The sequence below is a fragment of the Zingiber officinale genome, chromosome 9B, assembly GCF_018446385.1.
Source record: "Zingiber officinale cultivar Zhangliang chromosome 9B, Zo_v1.1, whole genome shotgun sequence".
NCBI lineage: Eukaryota > Viridiplantae > Streptophyta > Magnoliopsida > Zingiberales > Zingiberaceae > Zingiber > Zingiber officinale.
Window position 1 is genome coordinate 38,280,005 of NC_056003.1, and position 10,821 is coordinate 38,290,825.

Here is a 10,821-nt window from a genome sequence, read left to right on the forward strand (position 1 = left end):
AAGTTTTTGGTTTCTTTTTACCTTCGGGACGTCTACGGCGCAGCAGCCAATCTATTTATTTATTCTTAAAACGTATATAATATAATAGTAATATATAAATAAGCAAAATTTATATATATATATATATATATATATATATATATATATATATATAGATATATAAAACTTTATTAAAATGATGAAACTTCAACTAAAGTTGCTCTAAACTATTGCAAATTTAGTCACAAAACTGACTTTGAATAAAAAGAAGTATTTTAGATATTAAATTATTAATGAAATATTATTTTAATAATTTTAAATTAAGGATGTTTTATTTTTTTATAAAATGAATAGCATTCATATAATATTTTACCAGCTTATTAAAAAAGCCAAAAAAAAAATATTAGTATTATTATGGTGAGAGTACGTAGGAGAGAAAACTCTAAACTTTTTAAATAATCAATAATTTGATATTCTTCCCAACACTGATTTCACTATCTTCACCATTTTAGCTGTAATAAATAACTTGTTGTTGTTCATAGTACATACATCATTCTGTAGACATTACTTTAATAGTCGACAATGAGACGAAGGCGCATCGCCTCCGCCGCCGCTCTTCTCCTCCTTCTCACCGCCGCTCTCTTCTCGATCTCCGGGGGAGTCGACACCTTAACTCCGGATCTGCCTCTCCTTGACAATGGAACCGCCGCCTTGGTCTCCGCCGGCGAAACTTTCCAGCTGGGCTTCTTCAGCCCCAACGGATCCACCAACCGCTACATCGGCATATGGTACAACAGGATCCCCGTCCAGACCGTCGTGTGGATCGCCAATCGTTGGAGCCCCATGACTTCCCGCTCGGGCAACCTCTCTTTGACCGCAGCCGGGGAGCTCGTCCTCACTGACGGAAGCTCCGGTGTCCTCTGGACTTCCGGCGCGCCTGATTCGCCCCTCTCGAATCCCGTCGCGCAGCTCCTCGACGACGGGAACTTCGCAGTCCATGAAGCCGGCGGCGGCTCTGACGAATTCGCGTGGCAGAGCTTCGACTTCCCAGCGGATACCCATATTCCGGGCATGATTGTGGGGCAGAGGAGGCTGAAGAATGGGACCGATCTTGGCATCAACATCACGGCGTCGACGAGCGATAGCGATCCGACTCCGGGTGGGTTCGTCTACGGCCTCGATCTGCGGGGAGACCCGCAGCTGTTCATTTGGTCAGGGATGCAGCAATACTGGCGCGCGGGACCATGGAATGGCCGGTGGTTCAGCGGTGTCCCGGAGATGGTGGACACAGCCAACGGACTCCTAAGGTTCGATGTCGAACCCAATCAGATGACCTTCCTTCGCAGCGAGCAGTCTTCTGCCCTCTTGAGGTTCGTCATGCATTCCTCCGGCCACCTACAGCTCATTGTTTGGTTAGAAAATAGGCAATCTTGGAATACAATTTGGTATGCTCCCAAGGATATCTGCGATTCTTTGTCGTCCTGCGGCCCCAATGGTTATTGCCGCCAAATCATCACCCCGCAATGCGTGTGCTTGCAGGGGTTTCACCCGAGCAATCCCAGCAATTGGCAACTCCGAGATGGGACGGATGGTTGCCTGAGGACGACGCCGTTGGATTGCCGGAATGGGACCGACGGGTTCCTCACCCTGAGAAACACCAAGCTACCGGATACCTCGAGATCGATGGTGAACGCAAGCTTGACCCTTGACCAGTGCAGAGCTTCGTGCTTGAGCAATTGCGATTGCACAGCTTATGCTGCCTTAAACATCAGTGACAGTGACAGTGGCAATGGCTGCATAACGTGGACAACCAATCTGACCGATATCACAGTGTATCAAAGTGCCGTAGGACAAGATCTTTATGTCAGGCTTGCAGCAGCTGATTTAGGTGTGTTTTTATCGACTTTTGAACAGATTGATTACGAGATATGATGAAGAATAAATGCGCAACTTTGTACTGATACAATGAAGTTTATCTTCCAGTGCCTGAGCCCTCTGATCATCGCCGTCGGAATCGTTTCGCGGTTGTCATTGTCGTTCTTTCCGTGGTGATTGTCCTCCTTTCCTGTCTTGCTTTCTGCCTTTGGAGGAGGAAGAAGAAGAGAAGTACCATCAATGGTCACTGTTTTAACTAGTTTCAATTTGTTCACAATTACTCAGGGCATTGATTCATCACAGATTCACAGTTGTGTTATTTGTAATATGTAGGTGTTGATATTATTGAAGAAACAGAAGAAAGAGACTTAGACCTACCATTATTTGACTTAGGCACAATTAGGAATGCCACCTGCAATTTCTCTTTTCAGAACAAGCTTGGCGAGGGAGGTTTTGGTCCAGTATACAAGGTATGAACTATTATGACTAATTTTACAAGTAACAATTGTTTCATAAATCTTACTGTTGGTAGTGATTGAAATAATTAAGACGTCTAAAATGGCTGAGTGCAGGGTAAGATAGGGGAGGATCCAGAAATAGCTGTGAAGAGGTTGTCTAAGACATCGACTCAAGGTTTGGATGAGTTCAAAAATGAGGTGACATTGATTGCAAAACTGCAGCACAGAAATCTTGTTCGACTTCTTGGTTGTTGCGTTCAAGAAGAGGAGAGGATATTAGTCTATGAATACATGCCTAATGGAAGCTTAGATGTCTTCTTATTTGGTTAGTAAAATTCTTCTGTGCTCATTCCATTATGCATATATATTTCCGTTTGATTTAAGCCAAAATCATTTGATAATCAAATCAGTTCCTTCTATATATTGAGTCCCTAGTTATGTGAAACCACAAGATATGCAAAGCTTCTAGTTCTTAAGTACCAGTAGCCCCTTTCCAGATAAAAGGAAGCGAGAAGCTCAATGGTAGATTATTCCTAAAATTTGGAAAACCTTGAGCTTAGGGATTGATTTTTGGAATGTTCTTTTGGCTATTTTATGTTGTTTCATGGTTGAGTTTTCATCTAAACTCAAATTAAATTGACCAAAAGCTTTCCCAAAATTCAGTTAACAAAACCAGATAGAATACTTATCAAAAAATTAATTTATATCCCTTCTTTTTAAGAACAAAACACATGCATAAAACTAGGAATTGAGTGAATATTTTGGAGATGACAGGAATTACATGGAAGACCTGGAACTCTACCATAATTACTGACTAATTGTGCATTAAAAGTTGAAGTCTACTCAACTTCATAAGATTTTCCTTCCATTTTTTTTTGTCAACGGAGGACAGTTAAGGGAACTTATTGAACTCTACTCATAAATTCCTTGCAACAAGTGTTCTAACAATCATTTTATTTAGTTACATGTCGCCTTCCTTGTATTAGATATTCAAGAACTTGGTCAAATAGTAAATAATATATTACTTTTTATTCAGATGAGGTTAAAGGCACTTACTTGGATTGGCGAACACGATATAACATAATAGTTGGAATTGCTCGAGGACTTCTTTATCTTCATCATGATTCTAGATTGAGAATCATCCATAGGGATCTTAAAGCTAGTAATATTCTTCTTGACAAAGATATGGATCCCAAGATATCGGACTTTGGCATGGCTAGGATATTTGGAGGGGACGTATCAGAAGCAAATACCAAGAGAGTTGTTGGAACATAGTGAGTGATAGTAGTTGCGTTCATCTTTTACTTTATTATTCATAGTATATGATACAAGAAGAAATTAATATTTTTTTACAATTATTATTGCAGCGGATATATGTCTCCCGAGTATATCATGGACGGAATCTTTTCAATGAAATCAGATGTGTTTAGTTTTGGCGTGTTGGTACTCGAGATCATATGTGGTCAAAAGAATAGAAGAGTCTATCACACATTGCATCATTTGAATCTTCTAGGGCATGTGAGTACAAGAATTTTTATTTTAACTTTTATGTAAGCGTTCCTCCCTTATTATTATGATTCTAACTCCAATTGCTTTTTTAGATATGGAACGCATGGAAGGAAGGCAATTGCTTAGATTTTGTGGATAAAAATATCGGCTATTCTTTTCCAGAGGCTGAGGTCTTGAGGTGTACAAAGATTGGACTTTTATGCGTTCAAGAACGAGCAGAAGATAGACCGACAATGCCTTCGGTGTTGACAATGTTGGGTAGCACCGGGGATATTTCTCTTTTGCCAGAACCTAAGCAACCAGGTTTCTTTTCTAACCGACCCCCATTATCACAAATTTACTCATCATCATCAATGAGTAATCAGGACATATCATCTAGTAACAAAGTAACAATTACAAATATAGACGGTCGATAACAGTTGACCATTTTAAAATGTACTATAATTTATAATGAAATAATACATTGTATGAAAAATACAAGTAAAAGTTATTTTCTTTTTTATTAAATGATTGACTACTTGATTCAAATGCTATGTTGACTTTGGCCATTTCTCCATCTTGCAATCAAGTTCCTTTATTCAACGAGGATTTCAACTTAACCTTTTTTGCTTCCCTGAAATTCCAAGTTTGACAAAGACTTGGAAAAATAAGGGAAGCCCAAACATTCCAAATCATTCATTCAAAAGACTACTACTTCTTGGGTTTGACCATTTCTGTTGTCTAGTCAAACTGAACCTTCCCCTGCAAGGGTTGAAGTCAAACTTTACAGCTATGGTTGACTTTGATTATCATTAGATTTTTATTCCTAAAATAAATGCATTGGTTGTTGCTTTCAAAAGATGGAGGTTGAAGACTTGAGTGCGTAATAAGGGATGATTTGTGGAAGTTGCTTGGTTAATTTACTTGGGTGTTAATGCCAACATGGTGTTTTGAGGGGCATTCTCTACACAGTGATTTATCAAATTCAGCACTCAGTTTTTAAAATTTTTTTTTGCAAAAGGCTTACAATATTGTTGAAATTGATCGATTGACTCACCTTTCTCTACTAGATTGATTGGCATGTCTAACTCGCTCGGTGCAGCCAACTTGACTGCTAGCCTTAAACAATCGAGCATGTCTAGTTCACTATGTGAGCTTGACCCACCCAACTGATTCAAGCTCCCTAACTCCCTCAATTTGTCTAGTTTGTCTAAGCCATTTGACTCAATCAACCCATCTAAATTGAGTGTCTTAACTGGTTCGTGGGCAAAAGGTGATGGAGGGCTGTCTGATAAGGTGATGAGTAGGCAAAAGGTGGACGACAGAAAGGAAGAATTTCTTAATAGAGTGAATACTATGTAAATGAATAGTGAAAATGTCAATTGCTCTTTCTAACGGAAATCATTTTTCTCTAAAAATAATACATTTGCTATAAGTAAAAATAATTATTTTTATTGATTATGATTTTTTATTGCATCAAATATCTGAAAAAAATAAAATAGGTTTTTTTTTAAAAAAAAAATGGAGCCTATTTTTTTTTTGAAAAATATATTTTTTTTTAAAAAATCAAATGGAGCCTAATTAATAGAGTGTTTAATAAGGTGGAATCAAATCGCTCCATATTATTCTCCTACCTGGGTGAGGACGCATTTTATTCCATCCATTTTATATCTTAAAAAGGTGAAAATTTGCATTCTTCTATCAAAATATAATATTTGTTTAAAGTTATCATCTAATAATCAAAAATGAAAATGAACAAAACAAGTCAATCCAAACCCTAAATAAGACATGCTAATCAAATTAGATCGACCAAAAAGATCGTGTCGCGCATGCCAAGTGGAACAATAGACTAGGTAGACCTAGTGGACTAGCAAATCCGTGGAGCTAATTAGGTCAAGCTTAGTGGGTTTGAGCAAGTCCAAGGAGTCATATAGGGCAAGCTGATTAGGTTGTTTGGGTTTGTGTAGATAAGACTGATTTAGCTAGGTTAGGCTATTGAGCTAGGTAGGTTGAGAAAATTGATTAGGCCGAACAAATGGTTAGGGCCAAACAGGCCATTTGAGTCGAGTAACACGAATTGACTCAGTTGGACAAAGGGTGGACCAAGTCGAGTGCACCAATTAGGGCAAGTAGAGCAGTAGGGCCAAGCCTCCACAGACTCTTGTTAAAACTTGCTTAGCATAATCACCTTCTTTGATAACAATTCCATCAGAGGCTGGAACGTCAAGAAGACAAAGAAATGGTTTTCAACTGTTCCATATAGTCCGACCGGAACATCAGTTTACGACAAGATGTGCAGTAAATGCCAAGGGAACATACCAAACAATAGAGTAGAAACTAAAACTGCAGTCGATTGCTATCTTACTAAGACAAGAACACAGCAACCTGAGATTGATATATGAAATTTCATATGGTACATTAGTGAAGCATAGCGAAGGAATCGTGGAAGAGAATCGATATTAGTCGCAGACAACCGAAGGCCATCAACCAGTCAGCTTCCAAAGTTGCAAGCAGCTTTGCAGAATGCAGAGTGGCACAAGAGCATCCTATAACTTGGTCATAGAAAGGCCCGAAGGAGAGGAGCATGTTAACCATGAGGTTACAGAGGCATGCAATGGTCGCCAACACTTGAGGGCCGTTTCGGTATGTGGTTTAATTCCCACCTCTTTAAGACATCCATTAGGCCTGAAGGTTTCACACACAAAAAAAAAGTCACACATTCAAGCAAATATGTTCTACATTTTATGCTTCCAACTTGAGCAATAAAAGCATCTGCGCATAAGAGTTAACTAACTATTTAAAATAAAATGTATGCGGCTAGAAACTCTTGTTGTTTCATTTTATTATCCTGAAGAATTATATTTGAATAGAAATTGTAAGAGCATTTGTTGATTTTAGTATTATCCAAACATGAATTGACTTGGAATGATTACTAAGAATTGGCAAAAATTTATCAGTTTGCATTTGGTTTTCATCAGCGTGGGTGCTGACAGTAATGAAATAACCATTATGGTAATGAAAATAATCAAAAATTAAGTTTTTAGCAATGGAAGTGTGGCATTGCTAATCCAGATAAATAAGTGCAAAAAACAGATTTAATGAGACACTTTTATCCCTAATTTCATTCATTCCATCTGTTTCCCTTTCAATTAGTTCAAATAGTTAGTTTCGATCAGAGTCATTCTAAATCTGAAACAGAGTATGGGTGGTGCAGCTTCTATCAAAATAAATTCAGAGGAACATAGTAAATTAAGATGTTACAATCTGATGATCCATAAAAACAGTGAACTGATTAGTGATTATGCTTGTTGGTGCAAATCCAAATTAATACAATCTACCCAGCTAAGAAAGCATGTTAGACAATGATAAATTGTAGAGTGAAGTAAAGAATACATCTACTGCATCATTTTTATCCCCAATTTCTTATTCTATTTCCCTTCATTCCATCAGTTTCTTTTGATCCAGAATAAAACCTTACACGTCTATCTCTGATTAGTTTGTATGCATATATTGCATTTTCAGTCCAAATGTTTAAAATAAAAATGGATGCATGATAAATAGTAAAGGCCCACAAGGAATGATAAAACTCTTACTGAACATGGTTACAGTAATTCAAATATGTATGCTCATATGCTATTAGAACTAATTCAGCAAAATAATGGTTAGGACATTGCAGTACACTGATTAATAATTATGGTTTTTGAACAAATCACATAAAGCAAAACAGTAAAGAATGCATTTGTAGGAGGTCATGAATGCATTGAACTGATCCAAACTTAAATACAGTAGCATAAGCTCAACGGACATGACAAGAAAATCAAGGAAAATAATGAACAACCAAAAGCACATATTGACTTCTTACAGTCATGCAGAATGCACCTGCATATGTTTTAACAGATGCATAAAGAATCAGGTAACTTCATTTGCTTGTTTTCAGTTATTGCAAATTCAATTATGTGTACGAGTATCATGCAACTTCAACCTAGAACATCAGTACCAAGAAGGAACTTGTTTTTACCTGCAAAGCACAAAATTTGTAGGCTTTGAAGACTCAGAAAGAGTTCATCTCAAGGCAGTAAAACCTCCTCTTCATGAGCATCATGGTTGCTGTTCTGTATGGCTCCTCAAAGCATTCTGAGATCCAGCAACTATCTGAGAAGTCATTGGAAACTGTGATGCTACTGCCCACATCCCTTGACCGTTCATCGCTTGGTTTGATAGCCAACAGGGTCGCACCCTTCAGCACCAACCCACAGGACAACTCGAGCTCGTGCGCATACCATAGACGCATGCTTAGTGCAGGCAAAAGGGTACGCTGTGAGCTCCCGGATGCCACCAGTGGTTTTAGCCTTAGTTCTTGCAGCTGCTTCCGGTCCATGGTCAGCACCCCCTGCCTGTCAGCATCGGTCAAAATCAAGGACTCCAAAGGTTCATGGTCGACCACAATGGGATGGAGAAGATAATGCCGTGCCGATGCAGCAATCAACGAACTAATAGTCCACACCACCCTCCGCTTCAAGCTTCCGTTGGTGTAGAATGACTCTGGAATGCTCTCATAGTCATCGCCTTCATAAGCGTCGTCAGAGCTGGGATTGAGATTGAGGTTTGTGGATTTGAGGGAGTTGGAGGATGAAGAGGCCATGGAGGTGGCGCCGAGAATGACGCAGCTACGGATGGTGGATCCGAACTCGGCTCTCCACTTCAAGAGGACGCCGCCATTTTTACCAAGCTCACCGTCAGGAAGCTCGATACGGAGGCGCCGGATTTCCCTGAAGTTCTTCAATACCTCGCTCGGCGAGTGGTGGGCGACGTCGGGTGACGGCGGCGAGGAAGAGGAGGACGAATGTGACGACGCCCTGGAGGCAGATGCAGACGCGGGGGAGAGGATCTGCCCGAGGGCCTGGAGCGGCTTGACGAGACCACCGAGGACGAGACGGGCGAGGTGGGACATGACGCTTCGGGGCTTCTGGCACACGACGGCATCGGGCGAGGGGCAGGGGTCGTCGGAGATGACGCAGTCAACCCGGACGACGACGTCGTCCACGAGGGGGACCACGGCGTGGAACCGGCGCGACACGACGCAGCACCGCCCCAACTGCTTGATGTCGCCGACCAGATTGAAGATCAAAAGAAGCACCGAATCCGGAAGTTGGTCGAAGTGGTCGATCGCCGGCGGGGGAGGCGGATCCGAACAGCGCGCCCGTAACCAGTCCAGATCCGCCGCAGGAAGAGCGCCAGAGGAAGACATCAGATCGGAAAAAATCTCCGAAATTAAGCCAAAACCCCTCACGAGAAGATCGAAAACCCTAGAGAGGTTCGATCAGAGGTTTGACGAAGCAGAGGAGAGAGGGGATTGAAAGAAGAATCGAATTTTGTTATCGCTGCCAAAGCGAGCGAGACGGGCGATCAAGGAAGAAGTAAAAGAAAATTGCAGTTTGCCCCACGTTTTTACTATTGTTTACAAATCGTCCTTCGAAATTCTCAAAATGATAATATACCCCCATGGTTTTCTGTCCTGTTCATATTGACCCTCAAAAATTTTAGACGTAACAGAGGAGCCCTGCACTGCTGCACATTTGACCTATTTTACAGGCAAAGTATTTTCGACTATGTTTTGAGCTTCCATAAGCATTATGTCCTTGTTATGATTTATAGAACTGAGTTTAGTCAATTCATGTGGCTTTTGTCAAGCATCTAGTCATTCACATATTGATAGTTCTCGATAATGACTCCAAGCAACGCTCGATTTACCGACATCAAGTACCATCAACCTAATTAATTAAGGCCTTGATGTCGTTATAGCGCATTACTTGTCTTTATGATCATGTTAGAGGTGATATGATTAGATGGGTCTAGTGGCTAGCGCATGAGGTGTTGTCACCATGAGGTCTGGGGTTCAAATCTCGACAAAGCCGAGATAAATGTCTCACTTATGTGCTAGTTATATTCCAAAGGTTAATAGTCGTCCATGATTTACCTCTTCCATGTTGACCCTGGAACGAATTGATCAGGGTGTTACTAATGATTCACAATTAGACATGTATCATGTAATGAGTGAAGATCTACTCAATTAGACATGTATCATGTAGTGAGTGAAGATGTAGGAGCGAACCGAATGATAAAGTTCATAGTAAATAGCTTTCAATTGGACACGTTAGGTTGTTCCACACCAATTATGGTTGTTTGACCCCTAGAGTAGGGATGATTCTTTCCTAGTCGGGAACCTTCTTTACGGGCACATGAATTCGAAAACTATGCATGAAGCTTAGAGTGGACCCTCTTCATGTGATCATCGGACCTACACAGTTGAGCTGTCCCTACAGTTGGCCTTTGAGAGGGCAGAGCAAGCTTTAGGTGATTGAGAAAGAAGGAACAATTGTTGTTTCGGTCAGCTCATGCCAGGTCCATTTCTTACTTGTCACTTTGAAAGAAGAGATTTACTTGTCACTTTGAAAGAAGAGATGATGTGCAATCGTCAGTCTAATCTAATCGTTCCTTTCCTTTCCTTTAGCACCAACCTTTTCATTGTCGTATGACAAGTTGGAGGAGACAGTGATGCACCACCTGACTGACATTATTGATTCAATAAATTTTTTTAGCAAAAACGAAAAGAAGTACCTCCACAATCCACAAAAGATATTTTTTTTTTTCAAAAATATAAGTAAATAAATAATAACACATTTAAAATGTTACACATATATATATATATATATATATTTAGATAATTAATAAATATTTTAATTATATAATGTAAAATTATAATAAATATACATATTAAATTAGGGAGAGAAAGATAAAATAATACTTAGTTAATAATAATAAAATAATATAATATTTATTTAAATATAGATGATATAATAATTGATAGAATCTAATAACATAGAAGGTTCTAAATAGTTGACTTCACTAGGAAGATTTGTTGTTGTTATAATAATTATGGAATAGTTAGTATAATGGGTTAAAATAAACCATTTAAGTTGATAAAAAAATTATACAGAATACTTTTATTTAATTTTTTTAT

General features: G+C 39.4%; 2 protein-coding genes across 3 annotated transcripts; one reads left to right on the plus strand and one right to left on the minus strand.

The window, feature by feature from the left end:
- Positions 1-520: 520 nt before the first annotated feature.
- On the plus strand, positions 521-4,354 carry LOC122024300 (receptor-like serine/threonine-protein kinase SD1-8). 2 transcript variants are annotated; one of them, XM_042582899.1, is made up of 7 exons: positions 521-1,867; positions 1,963-2,085; positions 2,188-2,324; positions 2,427-2,637; positions 3,349-3,586; positions 3,680-3,830; positions 3,914-4,354. In XM_042582899.1, exons 1-7 carry the CDS (start codon positions 562-564, stop codon positions 4,235-4,237), a joined length of 2,490 nt encoding a protein of 829 aa, XP_042438833.1. In that variant the 5' UTR covers positions 521-561; the 3' UTR covers positions 4,238-4,354. The 2 variants fall into 2 exon arrangements, with proteins under 2 accessions (XP_042438833.1, XP_042438832.1); XM_042582898.1 differs by having other exon boundaries at positions 522-1,867; positions 1,963-2,097.
- A 1,777-nt stretch (positions 4,355-6,131) lies between these two features.
- Positions 6,132-9,180, minus strand: LOC122024960 (F-box protein At5g46170-like). Its single transcript, XM_042583703.1, has 2 exons — positions 7,819-9,180; positions 6,132-6,485 (listed from the first exon to the last, which is right to left on the minus strand). Exon 1 carries the CDS (start codon positions 9,046-9,048, stop codon positions 7,852-7,854), a length of 1,197 nt encoding a protein of 398 aa, XP_042439637.1. The 5' UTR covers positions 9,049-9,180; the 3' UTR covers positions 6,132-6,485; positions 7,819-7,851.
- Positions 9,181-10,821: the final 1,641 nt, after the last annotated feature.